At 35.4% G+C, this 25,974-nt stretch overlaps 1 protein-coding gene across 1 annotated transcript; it reads right to left on the bottom strand.

Annotated features, from left to right (window-relative positions):
* Positions 1–1,081: 1,081 nt before the first annotated feature.
* On the bottom strand, positions 1,082–24,661 carry LOC129259787 (uncharacterized). Its single transcript, XM_054898010.2, has 5 exons — positions 19,991–24,661; positions 17,891–18,008; positions 14,614–14,729; positions 6,994–7,972; positions 1,082–1,527 (listed from the first exon to the last, which is right to left on the bottom strand). Exons 1-5 carry the CDS (start codon positions 20,094–20,096, stop codon positions 1,434–1,436), a joined length of 1,413 nt encoding a protein of 470 aa, XP_054753985.2. The 5' UTR covers positions 20,097–24,661; the 3' UTR covers positions 1,082–1,433.
* Positions 24,662–25,974: the final 1,313 nt, after the last annotated feature.

The raw sequence follows: 25,974 nt of genomic DNA, 5'->3' as shown, positions 1-25,974 counted from the left end.
TGCGGAAGTTGAGACAAGGTTGCCATAGGTTTAATGAGCTTTTTATAACAACTATCCGACTGGCCACTTGGGTAGTGTTTCATAATAACTGTTTATAAAGTATATAATTATTTTACAAATGACTGGAATATGGTAAGCCATATATATTACTCAAACATTTCAATTGTAAGATAATTATCTTCAGTCATAGCCATTGCATATTAGATGTATATTTGATAATTTTTAGGCCTAAAGTAAATCAAATTATTTGGCTCACATTTTGGCACTTCATATTATAGTTGTTTGTAAATTTCTATGAATGGCTTTGTAAAAAAGTGCCTCCCCCCATTGCATTAAAGATAAACATTTTGTTATCTTCAGTAGATAGCGATTCATCTTGGGTGGCACTGCATGAAACTTATAATCACTCGCATGTTGATTTAAAATCATGATAATCATAATTATTTCAATTGATTGCAAATTGCAATTGATTGGAGGTTGGATACTTGCATTATGAATTATGAATTGATTTAAATTGGGTAAAATTGATCTCTTTATTGCAGATTTGTATTTGATGTTTGCAACTGATTCAAATCAATTTTCTTGAATCCAAACAATCGGTTGAAATAAAGACTCTCATACAACATACCCTTAGATATACTGTACATCCACATTGAAAAAAAAATCTCATAATACAGGAAGCATGCAATATGATGTTATCTAGTACAGTCATTCAGGTTCAGTGAAACACATTACGAAAACACATTTTTCTTTTTTCAAGCAATGTGGATGCTAATACATTATTAGACAATTGAGAGAAACCTTCATATCATCAGTAACCATGGAAACAGTGGTCAGCAACAAATCAAAACAAAGGTTCCCATGGAAAGCCAATAGACACACATATTAGGTTCAACATCACAAAGGAGCTTTCATCCCCTTCCAGGCTTTTGAAAGCATCTTGCGTGTACATACTCTGATCCAATCAGAATATGTATGATTTGCACTCACTCATCTTTAGGCCTTTACAAACATTATGTTGCCCTCATATGCCAAAATCAGAAAGTTGGGTCCGTCAGTTCATTTTCTTTTCTTTATTTTATATTGTCACTGCTGCACTGCATAAAGAAAATCATGGGTGGGATGATTCATTTATGTGCAGTCAAAACACATATTCTAGTGCTTTTTAAAGCCATTGAATACAAATTAGAGCAATTTTTTTTGCCCAAATCTGACATTTTCTCACTAAAACATTGCATTTGTATATTACGGGTCTGCAAAAAAAGAACCCCTGTTTTTTTCATATTTTTCAGGTCAATCGGATGAGGGCAACGCAACAATTTTTTTGATGTGCTTGAAAACCTTGATGGGGGTTTTGACCTCCTTTTCTCATGCATACATGTATATGTATATAAATATATGATCTATAGAGAATGTTAGTTGATTACAATCTGTTACCTTTCTCTACGTGCTGCACGGGACGCCTCCAGGGCATCTATAAAATCCTGCGTTTCCGTGGAGATGTTAGAATCCCTACGGCCTTTCCGGCTGGTGAGTGGTTTTCCAGGAGGAAGCAGTCGTAGGACAGTTGATGTTGCAAGGAATTATGGGAAGAGGAAAACATGCAGGGTGTTAATTAGTACCATCTAACAAGACAAGTTGGAGGCATAACAGAGTTAATGTTTCTATATGGGCGTAGATGTCATGAGGAATGCCAAGGAGACAACAATACAGGGAAAGACTGAATCCCGAAAAAGATGATTTGGATCAAAATCAAGCACAATGCTGAAAATTTGATCAAACTCAGGTGTGAAATCAGGAAGCTACCACATTTCAAAGTTTCACCTGTCTCCACCAAAAGGTTATATGCAAAACAAGACGATATGCAAATGAGGTAGCCAGTGGTGTTCCAGTCTCACTATCTCAGTTTCTTTTTATATTTTGTGTTTATGGAATATTTCATTTTTTCCTCATTATAATATGAAACAAAGTTTGAGATCCAGTCAAGAGGGTCTCTATTGTTAGCAAAAGAAATAGTGAAAATGTTACACCATCTGTTTGCTCATTTTCATATAAATCAGTTTTGCGTACCTGTTTCGTGAAAATGATTTTACATCTGATTGTGAAGAAATTCTCAGCTTGATTGATTTTTCTCTTCTTATCCATATTTTATAATTTGGGAGGGATGGATTTCCCCTTTAAGGATCTTGTCTCCTTGTTAAGATAATCCATTGGTCATCAAGGGAATTGATCAGGACTTCCTCATGACATACTTAATGGTTTGATAAAGACATTCTAAGACTGAACTATCTTGATGAAATGTTCATTGAGAAGGTAAAATCTAAGGTCCGTAACACATTACAATCTAAATCTTCGATACAATTCTTTATTTTTGGAAGCCAAAATGTTTCTTCTTGAATTGTCAAAAGTTCATTAATCTCCTCTTATGAATTGAAAAAAGAAATATTTTTGCTAAAAGCTAATTTTTGTTTTTGTTTGAATCTGAAATTGTTATTTCTTGTTGTGGGATTAGGAATAAAGCCAAACAAAGAATATCAAATGAAAATCAAAACTTATAATGCTCTTTCATTATTTCTCAAGTCCTGAATGATATTTAAAACAATTTTCATTGTAAACTTCTCTGGTTGACAACATGCTTGTTAGTTCGTATACCTACAAAGTCATCTAAATGTGAATGCTCTAGGAGAGCTATTACAAAGTATCTTTACAAATATTATGAATATATTTCATCCTGGTTTAGAGAGTCTTTTTAACATATGCAATACATTTCACATATTCACAAAATTCACAATGTTAGATATGAGATATACAGTCAATACATATGTACATATGCATACAAATTCTTTACATTCAGCTATTGTCAGGTTTATATCATGTATACATTGTCATTTAAAGAACAGTGATTATATATAAGGCATACAACGGGCCATAGATACTGAGCTTTATAAATGACAAATATTATCATTATTGTAATACTAATACGATGTAATCAATTTGCTAATACTGATGAGTGAAGAAAGAGACATTATAGTTTACACACATCATATATTTTTTAAACATCCAGATGTAAAATCTTAAAAGATATCTAAATCTAGATTTTAACGGGGCACTCTACACAGCCAAACTAGCTATATTCCAAACCTATGAAATGTATCAGGGTACATGAAAGATCTAACTGATATGAAAACTGACAAGTGCACTAAGCACAAAATCAATGAAATATAACAATTTTTTTCTTCATATTTTGTGCATGCCTTGATTTACTTTTCAACAGAACATTTTGTTCAGATTTAGTTGGTCAAACTGAAGCTAGAGAGGGCAGTACACAAAAATGGGAAAAATTGGGATCAACTCAAAATAACAAACCTGAGGCATAAAAATATCTTACTTTTCTTTGAAGCAAAATTCATTCGAATGACCAAATCTGGAGTCATATTGTCAACTACCTTCTTACCAAAGAAACACTCCTGTCCAAAACACTTTCCTTTTATAATCATGTCTTAGTGGTAGCCTTGGTGAGTGCCTTTTTCTCAATGTTGCCATGCTGGGCATGTCCACCAAACACCTCATCTTAACTTAATGAATAAAGTTAATGTGATTTTTAGTATCATTGTCCATGGTACATGGCTGAATGATGTTCTTACAACATTAGAAACAAACATGTATAATACACATGTATGTTGAATGTGAATTCAAGATGGGTATATCTGATGGGTGTGTATATATGTGAACATATATATACCACTACTACTGGCTTCATGTCTAGATTATATACCAAGTGTAATTGGATCAATATCACCTGGACTTCATGAGCTGTAATTAATAACACTGATAGATGTATGTGTATTAAGTTTGACATTTGGATTTGGTATTCATCGTTAAGGGTAATCTACCTCTTGTATAATACAGGAAGAATGTAAAAGAGGGGAACCAATGACCTACATTGCACCTGTATAGTGATGTATATAATCAACATCTAAATATCTAAAAAGTCGACCCCCATCTCTAACCCTAAGGTATTGCTATTAATGTACTGTTAACTTTACATTCAGAGTGTAATGTGTATTTACAGCTAAAATGATACATAGTTTTCAACTTATTTGTTTGCTTTAACTTATTTATTTCTCTATTTACTTATTTATTTAATCATTAATTCATATTTTTTTCATGTTTTTTTTTTACTGAGGTTGGCTCCAATAGCAAACTGGTATAATGTTCTCCTTAGAGGCCCCACAACATAATAAATATAAATATCACAATCATGAAAAATGAAAAAAAAATGTAAGACTGTCTGTAGCATTGGTAAAGGGACAATAATGGGAATTATTGATTAACAAATTGACTTTTTTTTCTAAATTTAACATCCTCTCTCTAAATTTTTAAAAGCACTTGCCCAGTCAGGCAAGTAAATTTTTAGATAGTTGGAATTATACTTGCCCAAAAATCTATTTCACTTGCCCGAAAAAAATCATTGAAAAAAAAGTTACCTCTTCAAAAGAAAGAAGAAAGTTTTGCGGTTTTATAAACCATTGACCTTTTCTATCTCTTGACATGAACTGATCTACTTTGTTATTGCATTTCTTTTTCTAAAGTGATTTTATCTTGCCTGCCATGACCAAAATTAAGGTCAATATTTTATATCGACCCTAATTTTGGTCATTCAACTGTGAGAATTTTGCTTGCCCTCTTCGAGCAAGTAGTTTTGGTCTTTACTTCAAAACACTTGCCCAACTGTAACTTATACTTGCCCCAGGCAGTCGGGCAAGTGCTTATGTAGCACTCTGCTGTAGGCAACCTTTTTTATTCAATGAATATTCATGCATAATTATGCAAACATATTCAATTCTTTGAAAATTAATTTCTATGATGAAAAACTGAGACATTTATTTTAATCATCTATAATGGGGCAAAAATATATATTTTCCTCTGGCAAATGACTTGTCTTGGGAGTAAATCCTGGGACCTACATGTACCCCCTACAGTAAAACCTGTACAAATCAGTTAGGATTTTATATCTGTCATACTTCAAGGATTTAGAGGTAGGAAGGCGGGTCAGTGCAATCCCGATCCTTACAGGCAGGCTATCATATCCATGAAACGTGAGAAATATAACAAGTCAATCTCTAAGAAGCAGTATTGATCCAGTAAGCAAAAAATTCTTAATAAGTCTGAAGGTTTAAAAATACCTCGTAGGACATCCTTTCCCTGTCGATGCGTCAGAGACTTTTCCAAATATTCTTTTGCCTCAAAATAAATGAAGAGGGTACATTTAATTCCCTAGAGTATTCCTGCTCTAAATGGACTTCCTTTCTGGAAAGCATGGTAAAATTAATGGACATGAAGGGCTTTAGTAGTATTGACTGTCCCAGGATGCACAATCATGTCACTTTTATTGAAGAAAAAGCAACTGACACTGGGGATTGCAGCTAATGTCATAGATGAATTCACGATTTGATAATTTGAGTAATGAAGACATTTGACATCATTTTGTTGAAGTATGGAGTTTGTGAAGACATCATACTGAGTTTGTGCTTAGGGTGGTTTTTACTTAATAGAATTTATCATGAATGAAAGCTCAAGAATAAGACCTTCTTAAAATCGATTCATTTTCTTGTCTTATCATGTTAATAATACTTGTTAAACTGTACCATTCATTAACTCCTATATATGTACATTTATTCTTTCAAACACTTTTATGAAAGTTATGTACTTAGGGTTAATATAAAATGCAGAAGAAAACTAACAAAACAAATAAAATAAAATAAGAGGTAAACGAAACATCCATTTACTTTTAGATATGAGATAATTGATTACATATATGTTAAATGGAAAAGGTAATTTCAATAATTATTCAATAGGAAGTGAAAGGCTTTCATAAATTTGTACTAGACTAATACCTTGTGGAATATGCAATGAAATTTTGAATTGCCAAATACCATAAAAGAAAAAAAGGGAACAAAAGTGTATATTTATAACAAGAATACAAATACTATAATTGTTGTAATTGTTGGATAATTCCTTCTGTAATTTGTTAATATCATCACCACCACCAATTCCATTCAATTTTTTCTTATAGTATTCCATCTTTTATATCATAATGTCTGTATATTTACTTTGTGTAAACTTACTATTATGTTATTTTGTATTTTGTAACCCCAATCCCTTCGCAGCCGTCTCATTACATTATTGAACTCATTTTTAATAACTATCTTTCTATGGTCATCCCATCTTTATAATGTTAGACAATCTCTTGTCTTGTTTATGTATTTCAGTGCTTACAAAAAAAACAACTTGTATTCTGAGTGATATGAATATTATGTATGATTATTTCAATATAAAAACTTCATGTAATCCAAGCAAAGTGTGGGGAATCAGAAGGCGATGGTCCTCTACCAAGACAGGAAAGATAAACTTTGCAGGCTGTATGCATCACCTTGATATATAGGCACCTACATAAATAAACATTGATCTGTCTTAGATTAATTAGTGCCCTGACTGACATTTATCATAAGATTGATAAGGGTGTCATGTGACTTTACATACACTGGGGTCACCACAGGGTTGTCATGTGATGTACTGGTGTACTTTCAAGTTCTTTTGAAGTATGATACCAATTGTTGTATCAGTTTTGCAAACAGGTATAGAAAAGGTCTAACATAACTGATAGAGCAAGTGATTAAAACAAATGTTTTCCTTTATTACCTTTTGATAACTTTATAATCCAGAAGATATACTGTATATATAGAGAACAATGATATACCTTTTTAGTTCACACTTCTTTAATGTCATGCAACTGTAGATTTGAACATATAAGAGTCTTCTTCCCTACTGTACTATGAAATCATAGCAGGAAGAACCTGACAGGTTATAGTGTCATATTTAGCTCTATCTAAACTAAGAATAATAATATTACAGAACAAAATGGTACATTAATTTAGAAGTATGGGGTAATATAAATTCAGAATGAAGATGTATGCCTACAATTCCACTCACCTTAATCTTGGGGTAGTTGCTGGTGAATTATCCTGTGAGGTATTTCCATTAGTATGTATAGATTCCACTTCACCGGTAATACTGGACAGAGATTCCCTGCTAGCGTGTCTCCTTGACAACGGGATAGTATCCAAGTTAGAACTCCTTTCACTGGCATTAGACAGTTTTCTTGCTCTTTCAGAAGTTGGAGAGGCTTCTTCCTGTTGGCTGGAGAACCGTCGCCTCGATGACGATTCTCCTTCGCTGGATGAGGGACCAAGACCGTACTTTTCAGCTAATTCCCGCCTGCGTTGCTCCTTGTATCTCGCGATGCGAGCAGCCCTCGATTCGGAGTCCTCCGACTCAGACCCGCTGTGAAGAGCTCTAGCAAGGCTATCACTTACAGATGTAGGAGGGGTTGCTATGGCACGTGATCCATATGAGCCTGTTCTAGAAGCAGAAGAATCCCCATTACTTGTTGACAATGGTCGATTGACTAGATATTTATCCCGTATAGCATTCACTGGGTTCGAGTCTCCAGAAGTAGATCCAATATAATTTCCTCGCTTGATCTTATCCTTGTCTAAACTCCCGTACCCGCTCTCGGAGCTCCCGCGCTTCAGATCGGCCGTTATTTTACCCCGATCGTCTTGGAAACCACGATGCCTGCCCGGAGATTGAGCATCTGTTGCAGCTCCAGTGCGTAAATGAGACATTGCTGGGTGATGATGTGATGACGGCTTGGTATCTTGCGTTCCGCTGCCCAATGGATAACCACCAAAGCTATCTGATCTTGAGGTGAAGTCACCTGATGACCTGTGAGGATGCTGTGACCCGCTTGCCGAGCGATCCTGGCTGTACCTACCCGGCCTGTTGCTCGCATTGGAATCTAGACTTTTAAGGGAGCGACTCTGGGAGTTTGCATAGGCTGCTCGGCGGTCGACAGATGAGTCAAACGAGAGAGGTCTTTCACTGCCGTACTTCTCTTGGAGCTTGGTAACTGTGTGGGGAAGATGAATGACACATATCAGGTTTATGACACATCACATGGTTATTTCATTACACCGTCTGTACATACACACACTGACACACACACACATCCTCTTCCTATTAACTCTCTCTCTCTCTCTCTACCTTTTCTCTCTTCTTTCTTCTCCCTCTTTCACTCACTTACTTTCTGTCTATCCATAACAGTGTAGGCCTACATTCTCTCTTCCTTAGTTAATATTTTCCTTCTAGTGATTATCTTTATCATTACATCCTCTGACCTCTTCCTTCTCAACGTTTAACTATCAATCTCATTATCCCACTCTGTCTCCCCATTTCTTCATCCCTCACTCCCTTGCTTTCTTCTCCCCATCCTTCTTCCCTCCTTCTGCCTTGTTCTTCCCCTTTTCTGGCCCTCCAGCCCTCCCCCTTATCCCCCTCCCTCCCTCCATTTTTTTGGCCCTCCTCCCTTCCTCCTCCTTTCCCGTCTCTCACATTGGCTGTTTTCTCAATTACTCTAAAATACCCATCCCTCTTTTCCATTCATCATCCTCCTCCCTACTTTCCTCCTCCTTCCCCTTCTCTCCAAATGGCTGTTATCTCAACAATCTATTCCCTCTCCCTCTTCTCCCTTCATTCCTCCCCCCCACACACACACACACATCTTGCCTAAATTTACCCTCATCTTGATATACCTCATCTTTCTCCCATTACTTTAGCCACTTGGCTGTCATCTTCCCCATGCTCTTCAATCAACAGCTTCCAATATCCCATCGCTTTAATCCATCTTACTTTTATGTCTTCTATCAATTTCCTAAAAACGTAACTAAAAAAGCAAACATTTGATTTTCAAAATGTGTCCGAAATATTTTTACCAATAAATTCAACCATGAAATTATATCACACGAAATACATTATTCAGTCAAACTGAGAGGCCTATATGTCTATTTTCTAATTTTGGTCAATCCCTTCAAAAGTAAATATTATTTTTTTCTGATTCATTACAAGGTTGTACCAATGTTTATGCTAAAAAACAGTTACATTATGAAGAATATGAAATAAAAATGTGTTTCATGAAATGAATTTTTACGATTTTGAAGAAAATTTATTTTGATAGCATGCCCGATCAAATAAAGAATATTTCACCTTTTTCCACTCAACGAAAAACAATTACAGCAACAAATCTGAGTATCTAATTTTTGAAGACAATTCCTCCACAACAACAAGTTTGTTTGAATAAAAAGATAAAAATAAAACAAGCATAACACTGAAAATGTCATCAAAATCGGATTTAAAATAATACCCTTTTTACACACGCTGAAATTTCCTTAACCCCGTACTATAGGTGGGGCTAAATTGCCATTTAGCCCCACCTATAGTACGGGGTTAAGCTTAGCCCACTTTCTTTTTACACAGCATTTTTGCAAAGTGGGCTAACCCCACCTTTAGTACGGGATTATTTGGCCCTGCAAAAAAGCAGGGTTATCCCAGCAATTGCGGTGCTAAGAGCGATAGTACGGGGTTAAGATCGCTAGTGTAAAACGAAAGTGGGCTAAGCTTAACCCCGTACTATAGGTGGGGCTAAATGGCAATTTAGCCCCACCTATTTAGCCCCACCTATAGTACGGGGTTAAGGAAATTTTAGCGTGCGTAAAAAGGGTACGAGTGAATGAGCTACCACTAGTCCGGGGTTAGCGAGTTTCGTGTGTGAAAAGCAAGCATTCCTTATCCGGGGTTAGCAATAACAATTTGGCATGTGTGAAAAGGAAAAAAAATAGTACGGGGTTAAGGATAGTACGGGGTTAGCGATAGTCCGGGGCTAAGAAAATCCTGTGTAAAAAGGGTATAAGAAAATTATGACATTCTTAATTTTCGCTTAATTTCACAAAATAGTTATATGCACATACTGGTCAGTATGCAAATGAGGGGACGATGATGTCACTCACTATTTCTTTCATATTTCATTGTGAGAAACATTAAATATTCTAATTTTCCCCTCATTGTCCTGTGAAACAGAGTTTATTCCTCCCTGAACATGTGGAATTACCATTCTTTTAACATATTATATTGGTCAAATTGTCAAATCTGTAAAAATTGAAATTTTTGATAATTCAAACAATAAAAAAACAAAAGAACTAGTGAGTGAAAGACATCATTAAATCTCTCATTTGCATGTCACTGAGTCGCGCATAAAACTGTTTTTGTGAAAAGTAAGCGAAACTTTAAAATGTCATAACTTTCTTATTTTACATCCAATTTCAATGACATTTTCAGCATTACGCTCATTTGATTTTTCTCTATTTATTCAAATCAAGAATTGTCTGGGGTGGACTTGACCTTTAATAAAACTGGTTTATCTCATTAATACACCCTAGAATTTACCAACAATTTCTTCTACTTCGCAATTTATATCATGCAATCAACACATTAAAAACTTCCCATCCCCAATTGACCAAAACACATCCTGACACCTTCTCTTCCTAGGCTCGTCTTACAGCTAATTTTAGCATGGTGTGCAACGAAGGGGTCGACAGTTTCCTAGATAAAGATGCGACTGACTTGTCAAAGTGTGTTTGAGATTAGTGATTTAAATTCAGATTAGGATGGACTTCCTCCTTGAAGTCTTGGTAAAGATGGCTGCTACGGCTCAGGAAGGGTGGAACCCCTTCTCAACGAGGTCATTGATATACAGCATTCGTCAACACCAAAGGATACACATGTTCTCACTGTGAAGGTTTTTAGCACTGTACCTAATAGTCTCCTGCTGTACTGTATTAATCAAGGCAGTGCCTGGAGATATTAAAGGGACCAAAAAGTTGCACACCATGGAGATATCGAATTGTACAGAATTTCAAAGAGGGCTTGTTTACTTGTACATCACATTCTGTCATCATGCGAGCCCATTGGATCAATGCAATACAAATTTGGACAGCACACTAAATTTGACCAAACTCTCACAACTATTTTGGTTGTCAAAGTTCTCAAAAAATCTAAGTCTGGATTTTGAGCAGGTCTTATGATTGTTCAGTTCAACCCAAATAAGCGTCCTGTATCCAGTTGGGACATCTGTTATAAAATTGTAAGATTTGCTTGATTTGGAAACATTCAATCTTCCAGCTAATGTAATTCATACCATTAATGTTTGCCTTTTACGCTTTAGCCGGGCATTACACAAGAGATGCATTATACGAACATTAAAGAAGAAATCAGATGCATCCACATTTTTGCAAAGAGTTTGATTTTTTTGATAAATACTAAGTCACTGTCATTTCATACTTTTGGTTTGATACCTTGTCCAACAAGTTATAGAGGTGGAGTGACAGCAGTTGCAATTGCTGAACTTTACCAACATTTGTAAAGACTATAAGATGGCTTATAGAACAAATGTGATTTGCAATATTATTCAATAATGTTAAATAATTTAATAATGGTAACACAATTCTGCTTTTCATAAAGTGATCAATAGGCCTACCTGTGAATCATCACCCCTCTAGATATGATTGTGGTTAAACGGCACATTTTTTTTTTCGTTGTGTTAAGGGTAAAGGCCATAGGAAGCTGGATTTGACACTGACCCACCATTTGGACTTTAGATTGACTGGACTAACAGATAAACACCGGAAGGCATGGATTGCCACTCCTATCTAAATGGCAAAACAACTAAAGTCAAAATAATCAAATATGAAGTGCAATGACAAATACATACCAGTCACTCCTTGAAAATAACATCATTGGTTTTTTTACAATGTCTGAAAATATCTAGAACGCACCAATTTGTACCCATAAAAGTGTGTTTTTTATGGCCTGAAAATAAGTAGATATGCCCAGCCTGGATACAAGATTAATTAATGGATAAAGAAATAGATTTAAAAAATAAATGAACACACAAATGTATAAACATATAATTAATCAATTCATTAATCAATTAATTAATGAAATGAAGAAACAAACATCAAATTTGGGGACTGATTGGCATTGCCCCATGTAATTTTCTGCCTGAGAGAGCATAATTCCAAGACTTGCCATTTTCAAATGTACATGTAAATACACTTTCTTTGAAAATTAATAAGAATATGATTATTAGGAATATCCTTTTCAGCATTACTGTAAAATTCTTGATCATAAAGCAACAACATAAATTTAACTCGAGAAATTCATTTATCTAATTAATAGTGAGTTGCCAAATTTGTGACAAAGGTTTAATGTTGTGTAAATCATGACTGGTGGCATGAAACGTTTGCCCATCCAGCCACCAAACACTTGATTTACAACAGCCATCTCATCCATACAAGAATTTAAGGATTTACCAAAAATCTATGGAAATTTGTTGAACTTGAGTTAAATAATGACAATCAATGCTCACTGCAAAATAACCCCGCCTAGAGGCTCGACAATCATGACAGTCAGGATGTACTGGGATAAATAGAATACGTCAGATATGGGTTTTAAGTAGGTCAAATGTCTGTCAAATTTATTGAGGTGAAAGTTAACGAGGTGCTCACTGTTGACGATGACCTGAATAATTACAGATGATCAGGAAGGGAGAAAGAAACAACTGGGATATTGACTGACAGAAAGGAGATTCATGGTGGATTGTATTGATGTGATAGGTTAGCATTTTTGGGTGAACTTTGGATTATGAAGAGAGTGTCTTCAACCATTATAACAAGAAAATTTTAAATCTCAAAAATAGCTGTGCAAGACACCTTAAAAAAATGACATATGTGCCAAGACTTTCCGCAGGACATAAGGAGCATCACTTTGATTTTGTAAAACACAGAACAAGTATGCTTTATACATAGGTTCAGCAGTCCAAGAAACAGGTGCCAACTCAAAATAATGCACGCTATACACTACGTTCTTAGGGGATGCTGCAAGAATTCATTTGCAAATGGTTGAAAATTTCAACTCTAAATTTCAAATAAAAAAAACACTTACTGTTGAAAGAAGCAGAGGAAAATGACTGATAATCATATTTCCAAGAGGCCCCTTGAGAAGCCTCTGGACTAGAATTTGACAAAGTTACAAAAAGGCATCATAAATATATTCTCTAGTGGCACCTGTTTCTGTTCATCTATTAATAATCCTAACCCAATTTCAAGAAGGAATTGATGTACTCAGAAAGGTTGTCTGCATCTATATCATTGTCATCATTTGTCATCTGCTTGTTTCTCCATTTAGAAACCCACCCACAGACATCCACACATGTCATCAATCTCGTTAACCGAGAGAAATCGGTGCAATCTAATTGAAAGAATTTATGGAATAAGAATATGTGGAGTAATGTTTGATGAGCATTCATTCATTTATGTTTACTCGATATATTACTTGCTATTTTTTTCATTCCTTCAACTGTCAAAAACCTCCCCCCCCCCCCCACTCTCTCCCTCATCCCATCTCCCTGCCTTTGCTCTTCCCTACCTCTCATTCCTCAATTTAACTCCAGTCTCTCCATTTAACCCAATTGAGACTGAAAGATTTCACTATAAAACATATTCTCCATAGACTCCGGCCCTCAAATATGCTGACTCAATCTCCAATGGATTAACTTTCTATATATTTTCCACTCACTCCTCTTAGTTCACAATTCACCATTTTCACTCCAGCTTTCACACTCTTACAAACTTATCTGTAAGTCCTAAAATTAACTGTAACTGTTTTTATATATAAATGGTAAACCATATACATACAGTTATAGTTAATTGAACAACTGATTGCATCATTCATGTTACATGGCTCAGATCACATAAAATACATTTATCTCTCCCACGGCAATATGATATGAAACCAAAATCAATCTAATTTGGTATCAATAATTACCTTCAATTACCTTCCCTCCAAGATTATTTTTTTACATGTACTACAAAACAAAACTAAAGCATTAAAATTCTATAAGAGTTCAGTATACATTAGAGATACTACATTATCAAGGGGCTTTGAAATAAAGAATTATACTAAGTATCCTCTCTTGGACTAGTCACCACTTGGAAGGAGCCATAAAGTTTAAACAAAACTTCTTTGCCCCTCAGTGTCTACTAGACTTCAGCTGTGCAGTCATTTGAAGTTTAACATTTTACATTCTCTTTTAGACAAGGGTATGAGTGGTCACAAATAAAAAGATCTGAAAAAAGCTGAAACTTGTAGAAAAAGTCTGAAATAGAAAGAGCTCCCATACTTTTTGTACAGAGGAAAGCCAAAAATAAGCTGAAAATCAAAACTAACAAAATCTGAAATCAGATAAAAATCTGAACTCTCACACCCCTGTTTACAAAAAGACATTATTTAGTTTGTATCAAAACATTAGGAGCACAAATGGGGATGCAGGATCGATCTATTTTATGCATTCATATGTTATTGATTAGTTTCAATTTAAGAAATTACACCATTGAACAATAATTATGATCTTTACAACTAATTATCCTAATTCTAACATTGCAGGACTATGCAAGATGGACAAAAGCATAACATGAGCAACATTTTGCAAATAAATCATTAAAAACACCACTGGCAACTGAAGACCAGCATAGGATAAGCAAGACTAGAATTGCCTTGGTTCTTGCCTTTCCCAGTTTCCATAGTACAACATAAATGTAGTATAATAACAAAATAAATCCCAATCTCACTGAATAATATGACATGTTGCTAAAGGTTTACCTGATCTATCACCTCTAGTGGACATGTCTGAATCTGGAGTTTGATCCCGAGGGTGGACAGAATTAAAAGAGTTCCCTCCAGACCAGTCCACTGGGCTTACTGCAGGAGCAGCAAAACTGGAATTTAAAAAAAGGGATTAGAATCAAGTTAATTAATGACAGTATGGATGAGATAAACATAAGAAAGTGGCTTCTAGGTCCAGAATACCGGTAAGTAACAAAAGAAGCCTCTTCTAAGAAAATAATATTTCTGTCCTGTGGACGCAATATTGAAATGTTGATAGAATACACCTATCCAACTGGAAATGTGTATTGTAGCTACTCCATAAAGAACTTAACATCTCAATATGCAAAAAAAAGAAGTTCAGCAAACTATTTGCCAGCATTGACTGTGTACATAGATGCAAAATATAACAGTTTGATTGACTGCACGTATTAAAAGTGTGGTCAGTACTGTTGTATATTCTATAGTGTTTTTTTTAACATAATGAACATAGTTCATGTGTGGAATTGACATGTTTAATACATCAAAATATAAAATGCATGAGCTTTCTACTCACGAGTTAATCAGTTCCATGAATTCATTATAAATTGTGTCCTGGAAAGAGCGAGTGATGATTCAAGAAAAATGAAAAAAATCACCTACAAAAAATGGGACATTGCCTTGCTTTGACTCTTTGTGTTTGATAGTTACATTCAATGCAGTTCCAAAGCCTTCGGACAAAACAATGGAAGTTTAAACCCGCTCCTATGTTTTTTTAAAGCATGTGTGCAAACTGAATCTGATCCAACTACACAGGATATATATATTTTTTTTTGGGGGGGGTACTTTAAACATGGATAATGTGTGCTAATACCCCTTTCAAACTGCCCTCTTCATTTTTCACCGGCGAACTTCACCGGCGAACTTCTCCGCCTCGCATTCCTCACTTCCCCGGCGAAGAAAAAAATGTACCCTTTCGCACTGAAATTTCTTCCCCGGCGAAAGTCAACGGGCGATTGCAGAACAAACGAAAGAAAATTGTAAACATTACTTCTTACCTATTACAAAAGGTATAAAAATAATTACAACATATTTTGGAAGTATTACGAGAAAAATAAACATTTATCACCTTGTTTTTATATTTTAGCGCATTTTATACATGTAAAAATTGCTTTTTAATAAATATTGTTAGTAAAAAAAAAAATTATGTTCGAGGGTATCTACTTGGCCATAGCATTCAGCTGAGCTTGCAACTATCGCGCGCGGAATCTCGGTACAGGGGACTTCGGGAGAGAAAAAATTGAACTCTGACGTCATTAAAGAGGAGAAGTTCTCCGGTTTGCTTTCATACTGGCCTTTTCACCGGCGAACTTCACCGGTGAAACAGTTTCGCCGGCGAAGTTCTCCACCTCTAGAGGTGGAGAAGTTCACCGGTGAAGTTCTCCTGTGTACCTTTCATACTGGACACTTTCCCCTTCGCTGGCGAACTTCGCCGGTGAAGTTCGCCGGTGAAAAGCTCAATATGAAAGGGGTATTATATGCTAATTCTTTCTATGCAGGTTCCTGTCTATTTCACACTCTTTGTTTTCATTGTTATAATCTACAGTCATTCTTGGCTATACTGAATTACTTTGCCACACAGTATTCTGTGTTATTATAATAAAATGTATTTTCTTGTATTTGTGTTGATATTTTATTTTGTTTGTGAAATATGAGAATAAATAAAATCAAATAAAATCAAATTCTCAAGATGAAAAACATAGATGGGGATATTTAAACCTCCTCCTAGGTACTTAATTTTATTTTATTTGATCTTCTGGTAAGAATCTGTACATTTTGACACCATGATCACCACCCTGTACCTTATAATCTCAGAGATACCATTATACGGTATGGTATATAATGTTAAAAAAAGGTCATTGACCTTTGAAAGGCTTTGACCTTGAATTTTATCGGTGAATGTGCATTCTAGGTAATTAATTCTATTTTATTTTATATTCTGGTAAGAATTTGTGCATTTTGACACCATTATCACCAACCTGCGCCTTTCCATCTCAGAGATACCATTATACAGTATATATGAAAAGGTCATTGACCTTTGACCTTGAAAAAAACCACTTTCCCCAACCCGTATTCCTCCTTACTTTTTTTTTGTAAATGTTGACACCCATACCTACTCAAATCAGTTAAAAAACCATTTCCAATAATTTTATTCCAGATTGGCCATTTTGGGGTCTAATTTAGGGATACTATCCATGGTTTACAAGCCTTATATAGTGAAAATCTGACAAAGATTTTCATTTTTCTACCTCATCAAGATGACTAATGTAAACAAGGCAGTCCAATCAACCAATTAAATATTGTAATTAAACATTGCAATACAATTCAAATTCAGAAATGATAGTTAAGAATAAAGTATGGAACATAAATGTCAGATGAATAATAACAGGGCCAACATGACAAGTGCATTATTTGTTTTAATCACATTTGTAATGTACAATATCTGTTTATATTACACTGTACACCAAGTTAATACCCGAATAGAACATTGATCCTGAGATGCAAGTCATTTCCTACAGACCAATGAATATATATGAAATGAAATCACTCAAAGGTCAAAATTGCAATTGCCACCGTCCTCCACATATTTACCAACTCAAAGCCAAGGAGATCATGAGCTGACATTATACACAGCAAAGGGCGTGAAAATGATCAATGTTAATGTGTTAAACCAGGGTTAGCCCCACCTGATACCCAAAGCAAAAGGAGCTTAGGGGTTCCACCAGGGTGGAATTCTACGCAAATCGTGTCACGCAAAAGTATTGATACTATCAAATTTCTCTATGGGGCCACAAAGGTACAACCCTGGAAGCTGCCTGATCAATTTTTGCAGTGGTGCAGGCCCAATCCCAAGTTTTAATTGCCATAATTTTTTCATTAACTTAGAGATGTTCAATATCTTTGACTTTGTATACATATTTTAAGTACAACATACACTTTACAATTCATTTTGAAGATCATTAGTTGAAAGGCACTACCAAGAGAACTCTAGATATAGTGAAGGGGCCAGTGCGAAACCTATTTAATTTTTCTAACGGCGGTTAATGAACTCAGGATATTGTAAGATTTCTTTGAAAATAATTATTTTCATATTTCCATCCAATTTACAATTTGATTTGGGGAAACCTGAAGCAGGAATACAAAGTATACTGGGGAATAAAAAGTTTACTGGGGGATAAAGGATGGACTACGAAATGCTAACAACCTTCTGGCTCTCAGCATCTGGCATACATACCTTATGGGTCTGCTCCCCTGAGAATTGTCAGAATATAGGACGCCCTCTCCTGGCAGAGTACCATGAGACAGAGGCGTGGTTTGCCACTTCAGTTCAGAGGGGTCTGGAACCTCAAGATCTAAATAGACAAAATAAACAAAGAGAAGAAAAAATTGATAGGAAAGGGGCTAAATCAATCACAAAACAGTCCAGCATGTCATGTAGGGCAATGGTCTGTGTCCATGGAACGATCAACTGTCTTAGGCAATAATGACTAATATCATAAGGATAGTAAATCAATAGATCATTTCACATAAATTAATATAAAGAACTAACTTATATAAACATTTGAGACCCAAAATGAAGCAACTGCAATATATGTATGTGGTGATGCAGAATAATTTGACAAAACTTTCAAAATTAATATTTCCGCCTTGGAGCCAACAAACAGGAAAAGATCAGAAAAATATAGCTTCTCTATAAGACCACAAAAAAGGAAATTTGCCTAAAATTATTAGTTATCGTTACACCATCAGGCGTCATAAATCAAAAAGAAAGGTTTTCATATTGCTTGGTCATTGCCTCAATGGGTGGTGAAATATCCGTTTCAAATTATATGACCAAACACATAAGAGAGAGAATAGAAAAAATGAGCATTCTTCAAGAAATTGATTTGGAATTATGGATAAATTAAGAATAAATTTTGAATGAAATTTGAGTTAAAAATTATCACTCCTTTGATGCAACATCAATAGTTACTCAAAACGTACAGGTCCTTCTATGAGGGGGAATCATATTTCCAAATAGAAAAAAAATCTCTCAGTAAATTTCATCTCAATGAACTTGATGGTAAATTTCACTCATTTTTGAGTGGATTTAGTATCTAGGAATGTAAACATTCTCACTCAGTTCTTAGTTGGATTTAGCACCCATGTAACAAATTTCATTTAAATATCAAATGTAAAAAAAAAATCAGGTTTCATTTAATTTGAATTACATTACAAACAAATCAATAAAAAAGTATGTTAAGGGCTCCTCAATCTCTGGAACACTTTCCAACTGCTTTGCGATAAACTAGAACATTCAGCTCCATGTTAACACCAAGAAACATTAGCCTATACAAATGTAACCCTGGGAGCCGGAAGGCGCCATGTCAACAGAGAGGGGGGAACCATCTCGTGATAAATAGTATCAAGTAGCGGACGTTCCCCTCTACTCCGAGTAGGGACTTCAGCAGCGACATTGCCAATAGGCAACTTTATTTTGGTTGGGAAGTAATACAGTATGATGCAAAGCAATTCAGGGTATTAACATGAAGATCATCAGGTAATAGCTCTTTTCAACAATTGCAATCATGCACCAATTATTCAAAATGGTTTTTGTCCCCTTATATTTATAATAATTCAATAAGCTAACCCCTTCGGGCACATGTACCGCACAATGCTAATAACATTTGGAAATTTGACATGAAAAGAATTATACAAGATTTATGTGCATTGCAGTACATCAGAATACAATATTATCATATTCTAAAGTACTTTAGGCACACAATATGCGATCTGATAATAAAGATACATTAAACATAATAAAATATGTTTATTGCATTTTCAAACAGATCCATACACTGTACATGTATATTAAAAATTTCAGAGACTTGAGTCTAAACGCTAAGTCATTCCTTTTTTTCTCTTAATCATGAAGGTGAATCAGGTTCATCGAATTGTGTTTTTTTTTTTTACTGAGTTTCAAGTAAATGTATGGCTTCATTATAGAATAATTCATTTATATATAAATCATAAATGTAACATTAAGATCTTTGATAAAACGTGCAACTAATCCATGTCTGTGCTACTACATGTACATTAGTATTAAAAAATATATATACTCTACATTTATAGCATAAAATGGAAGCATCCACATAAAAACATGTAACAAATATCTTCCCCTTAGCCCTCCCCTTTTATCCTCCAGCTCTCTAGCAATTTTCCTCCCCAACCCCCTTCTCCCTCAAGCCCCCCCCCCCTCTTTCCCCAACCCCCCCAAAAAAAAAAAATAATACTGATAACAATTGAAAACTATAAGATTTATTTATTGTTCATAAAACCCTGAACATATACCTACCAGAGTTAGTGCCCCACAACTGTCGCATGAGTAAACAGAGCCACAGCCATATGCCAAGAAAAATGGCATACGCCATGCAGACACTAGCAGTTACAAAAGGAACCATGGTTACGAGAAAAAATGCAATCAACTTCTTTTGACAAAAAGTTGGATAAAATGGTTCCAAGATGATGTTGTTCCTGATGTTCCAGCCATTTTTTTAATGTCAGTTTGTCCACATTTGACAATAAGACACAGTGAGTGTTATCAAACAACCATGATTGAGTAAAATATCACGGATTTGACCACAAGTGAGAAAATTCCTCCATGATTGATGGTGATGATCCTACTATTCAAGCCATTGCAGACTAATGTTTATAAAATAACCTCCAGTAAAATAATAAAGTAATGTCCAGTAATATTTTCAGTGTCAAATCCAACCTCCAACACATATCTCTCATAATGGAATAAATAACATTCGTTCCATTTTGAATGAGAAAGAGTCTCATTTTATAGGAAACTGCATAAGTGAAGATAGGTGAGCACTCAAACATTCAAATCTATTCTTTCAGGTGAAAAAATCTAATATGTTGCCAAAGTCAACGAGAGAGATCTTCATAAACTGAGAAATTTAATCCAGCAATCACAATGATCTTCAGGAAAACGATACCTACAAACACTTTTCTACAAGTATTCACAAAGAACAATCATCGCCGTTAGTCAGAAAGCAAGGATTAATAGTATATTAGACCCTCTTGAAAAACTCATAGAGGTTTAAGTAATATCCTGTCTTTGTGTGATTGTCCAAGGAATCCACAAGGATTCTAATGCTCATTGCAGGACATAGCAGTCAGAATCTGCATGATTAACAGATCAACGCAAGGACAAGGGTCCGATGACAATGCTGACAAAAAATGTAACCCCTTGCAAAGGTATTATCCACCTTTAGGGGGGGGTTACTTTGTAATTTGAAAAAAAAATAAGCTTTTTATGGTTTTCTCTTCATAATCGAGCTGACGTCTCAAGATTGAAAAGCTGCTTTAAAATAGACACCTTTTTTCCCTTCTAATTCAAAACATGTTGTACAATGACAACATTCATGTGTTTTGAGAATGACACAGACTATTAATAAACTTCATTAATAAATCCTTTAATTGGATTACTTAATGATAGATCCATGAATAGCAATTGCTGTGAGTCATTCATTTGGCATATACGGTATTGCAGGCATTTCTTGCAAATATTTAAGAATCACCAAATGTTTTGTTTATATCACATACGTATCTTTTCTACAGCCCTCTTTCTACACTGTATATTCAGCATTTCCCATACTAAATAAATGCTCAGAAACGTGTTCCTTTAGAATTTTCCCCTGGAACTAAGTTTAGAATTTTGATCACATCTTGTTCCGCTGCTGTACTTAACATATAGGTGTGAACGTCATCCACGGGACCCTTGGGACTTGGATCATTTGCACAATATCACCTCCAAACTTTTGTCACCACTTCTGTGTCGTCAAGACGTCAATCGTGGGACTTCCTCCTTCATACTGAACATGAATATCTCTGAATGTCTTTTTTTTTATTCCTTAACAATGTGGTTTTGGCTGAATGTATCTTACGCCTCTCAGTTTTGCACTTGTCATCGCACCAATGTTTTGCGGTTTAAAAGTAAATCCTGATAATGTTTAGAAAGGCTTCATGATCGCATGCAACATGAATCACCAACAGGCATCTTCTTCACCATGCTTTACATCGAAGTGGACAGAGTATGAAAAGAGAGATGGGCTGCAAGTCTACAAAAAAAGTTTCATATTAGTCACTCATTCTCTGGGTACTTTTCTCTCATTATTAATATCAAACACAATCATAAAAGATATTGTGTCATTCAATTCATAGATAGCATGAGTCAAGAACCGCACTACTCTACATCATTTCACCTCTGCACCTAAATAGTGATTTGGAAAGCTCCAGCATGATTAGCGATATATGGGACCATGGTCAGTATTCCTCCAGCAAGCTTGATTGCTTTGGATGATTAATATCACCAATCTTCAATATAAAGTGAAACCGAGCCATGAGGATGATGGATGATGGCTCTACTATCCTCCAGACAATTATGCAAATAAAATGACTAGCTGTCTCCACTCAAAACTACTTGACATTCAGAGCTTGTTTTGGGACTTCAGATTAAATTTCAACCACTGATGATGTCCGAAAAACAGATAAATCTTTGACAAAGTCAGATCATACAGTCCGTGTCTATTTATTCATTGACAAGCCAAAGAATCTGATGATGAAATTCTAACCAGAATATTAGATTTCACTCTGCAAAGTTCACTTATTTTTTTAAGTACATTCATTTGGCAATCATCAAGCTTTGGTCACAATCTATTACGTAGATTTTAGTGTTTGTAATAATACTGATTATCTCCTGCTTGAAAATATTTTCTCCACTACTGAAGGTCATAATTAAAGATATTCCTTTTGCAATTATTTTGCATACAACTTTACTAGAAGAACTTTTTCGGGAAATATTTAAAACAAATCTTGAGTCTCTGGTTCATCTTAACATCTCCTATGTTCCCTCAAGTGGAAAATGTTCATAATAATAAATTCCTATTCATTGAACAGATGTTTGTTTTCCTGAATTATATTTCTCCAGCCTCAAATGACAAATTCACAGACATCCAAAGAAGCATATATGTGTACACATGACCAGTAACCATGACAACTGGATTACATCCATCATCTCAACTTTAAGTAGCGACACGCTTCATCCCTCACAAATGCAACGCAACACTTCACAAAAATCACCCACTCCCAGAGTTCAGGTTAAAGCTGTAATCCTGCGTGACCAGGCATCCATTGGAACTATTATGGAAATAACCCTTGACCACCGGGGTCTGCTGCCATACCGATCCAGAAAATTACCAGAAAATCACCAACTTCCCTTCTGTCATGGTCACCGTTTCATCAATAGCTTGAGAGCATGACTGTCTTCTCTCAAAATACCAAGTATACCCCGACAAAGCCTTATTAATCTCTAAATAGAGTATTATTTTGATAGTGTATTTCCAGAAGTTGATCCGATGGGCAGTCTTCAGGGAGGAGGAAAGAATCCTCTTCCTGGGGCTAAGACAAGGGATGGCTACCTTGGAGTCAGTTCATCTCTGGAGGTAGGTGGCAGTTCCTGATCTCTGTGTAAATTTATACTGTTAAATAAGTCAGGAAGACTTGATCTTGGAAGGGAAGAATTCAATTTTTATAAAAATGTTTTTTTTAAATAAAACTGGGAGAGATGAGCATGGATTTCTTTCAAACATATAAGATGGACACTCCTGCAGAGCACAAGTATACCAAAGGAAAAAAAAATAGGTTCCACAAAGTGGATTACTATAAATCCTGCTGTTGCAACCTCATTCTTGTTTTGATCACAGCATGAATGAAACATAATCATACAGGTAGGCCTGCAAGTTTCCATGGCAAGAGGAAAAGGCATCATCCGAGTCAACAATGTGATGAATTGAAAGAATATTATTACAATTTTTTATCAAGAAGAATAATCAAATAGGGTTAACATCTCTCCAATTCAAATTTTAGCACCTGATGCTGATCCAATGAAGCTGGTTTGTCAGTTTATTACATGATGACCTTTGACATCATCAGCATCTCCATTAAAAGGCCAGAGGCATATATAGCACAACAATGAGCAAAATGTCTTCTTTTTAAAACAAAATCAGTAAAAAAAAAACACTTGCAAGCTGACAGCACATACTACTATAATCCACACAAAAAGAACTAAATGATTAACGGAAAATATTTTGAATTCCTCTTGAATGATCAACTTGATGGTACTTCACACAAAGCTACACTGCAATACAAAGCATGCATGATGTTTTATGAAATTTATAACACTGGCTAATACAATAAGATGCATTCAGATTTCTCGGTTGATGCACGTGTGCAGGATAGGGGTTATTCACGATGGCCCATTTAATAGAGCAGTTTACCATTTCCCTGATCTCGCAAGGGGGTATCTGATAGGCCCTGGTTATTTCTGACATTTAGGTTATGGGCTAAGGGTGTTTGTATCAAGGAATCGGAGAAAGACATGTCACATCAACTTCTGATGCAAACCAATCGCTCAAGTTATTGTAGCTCCGAATGTTAGAGGACACTTTAAGGTACGATGTCAGAAGACATATGTTCTTTAAGATTAAAACAGGAATCTCACAAGGTAGAACATATCTTGTGGGAAATTTGTTATACGTAGAATCTGAATTTCTACACGATTTTGATAAATGTAAATACAATTTCTGACAAATTTTGTTCCAATATATCTCTGCATCCCCCCTCTTCTCTTTCTTTCTTCCACTCTCTCTCCCCCTCCCCTTCTCTCTCTCGTATTTACTCTCCCAAAAATGATCATGTATATACCCTTCTTCATCCAAAGCTGATTAGAAACAGTGCCTTTTTTCAGTCCCCAATAACCTCAATACAATAAACTCTGCAACAGAACATAGAAAGTAACTTTTTAAAAAGCAAAGGATAAGAGAATGTATCACTTGTTCTGATGGTACTCCCAACTGTAAATTTACCATTCAATTGTTAACCTCTTTCAGGACTGTCATTCAATGGGCAGTAGGATTGTCTGGTAAACATAAGAAAGGCTTAAGCTGAAAATCAAACATTTTTAGTTTATATTCCCATCCAAGGAATTGTAAGTCCACTAACATGAATAAAGATGTGTTCAATTCCTACAGCCCTTTAAAGACACTCATTGGGACAAACATTACCATTTGGAAACATTAGAAGCAGTATAGTCAGCTATACAGCTATGAAATAGATCAGAATTATATAAGTTCAAATAAATTTCGAAGTTTTATAAAATTATAGGCCCTTCTTCATATTGATATCTTCTAACCTTATGTTTCCTTATCTTACACATAATTCATTAAAAGCACACCAAGTTCAGGTGATTCCTGAATAAGAGTGGAATTGTATAATTTGTATAATTACAAAATCAATCCCTACAAACTAGACTATCCCTCACATCACTGCCACCAGTGTAGTATCGGGGTTCTGACAATTTCACAATCCTGGTACTCTTAACACAGAGACAGCCCAGTAGACAGGTTATCATGTTGAGAACTTACTGGCCAACTCCCAGATTTTTTAAATCACTCAAAGCCTTGTTGCATTCTAGGCAACATTCCATGCAAATTAGTTAAGGCACATCCATATTCATATAAATGCAAATTAATATTACAAAGTATAACTGAATATTCAAATATACAAACAAAAGATATTCAAACTATATGCAAATTATGATCTAAGCTTGACTGCATCTACTAAACATTATAACCAATCAGAAAGGGAGAGGTGGAAAGAGAGAAAGATGAATGAAGAAAGCTGTATGATTGATGGATGGCGGAGTGATTTAATACAAAAGAACCTTGTGTGAGGAGTGCACAGCAGTTAATGTGTAAGAGAGAGCTGTACATGAAGGATTGGAAGTAAGTATGAAAAGGGTGAATATAAATGAGGGATGTTCTATCACAACAAGGGGTGATTCCTGAAGAAGAGTGGAAAATCAATCCCTACACAAGTCATATCATTTCTTATAAAGCAACAATACTATTACCTCGTGAGCCAATAGGGGAGGGATACCTTGTCCGTCTCCCCCCCCCCCCCCCTCCCTACCACCCCACCCCATCTCAGTGACCTCAACCAAAACAATACACCCATCAAAATTCTAATAACCTAATACAAACTTACACCTCTACAACAGATACCTGATTGTCCACTGCTGTTCTACCCATCAATAAACCCCCAATCAAAGTGCAATTAACCTGTTATTATGATTACGGGGTCGCTGCCCTGTTCGCACTCATGTAAAACGCTCAGGTTAACATCAAATGGATGATCCTTCTGCTGGTATATGAAAGATACATCTGTTGCAGAAAGAATTATCAAATCAAGCGCAAGTCCTAATTCCAAACA

This window comes from Lytechinus pictus, chromosome 1 (genome assembly GCF_037042905.1).
Source record: "Lytechinus pictus isolate F3 Inbred chromosome 1, Lp3.0, whole genome shotgun sequence".
NCBI classification, from domain to species: Eukaryota; Metazoa; Echinodermata; class Echinoidea; order Temnopleuroida; family Toxopneustidae; genus Lytechinus; species Lytechinus pictus.
The sequence above is the reverse complement of the archived record's forward strand: the minus strand, read 5'-3'. Positions and strand labels throughout refer to the sequence as shown.

Bases quoted from the DNA above. Each gene is read 5' to 3' on its own strand.
- LOC129259787 (XM_054898010.2), bottom strand. From the start codon at position 20,096: ATGGTTCCTTTTGTAACTGCTAGTGTCTGCATGGCGTATGCCATTTTT. The intron at 7,973-14,613 runs GTAAACCTTTAG...TTCCCCACACAG, and splicing joins CACTAGAGGTGATAGATCAG to TTACCAAGCTCCAAGAGAAG. The intron at 1,528-6,993 runs GTGAGTGGAATT...ACCACTCACCAG, and splicing joins GCAACTACCCCAAGATTAAG to CCGGAAAGGCCGTAGGGATT.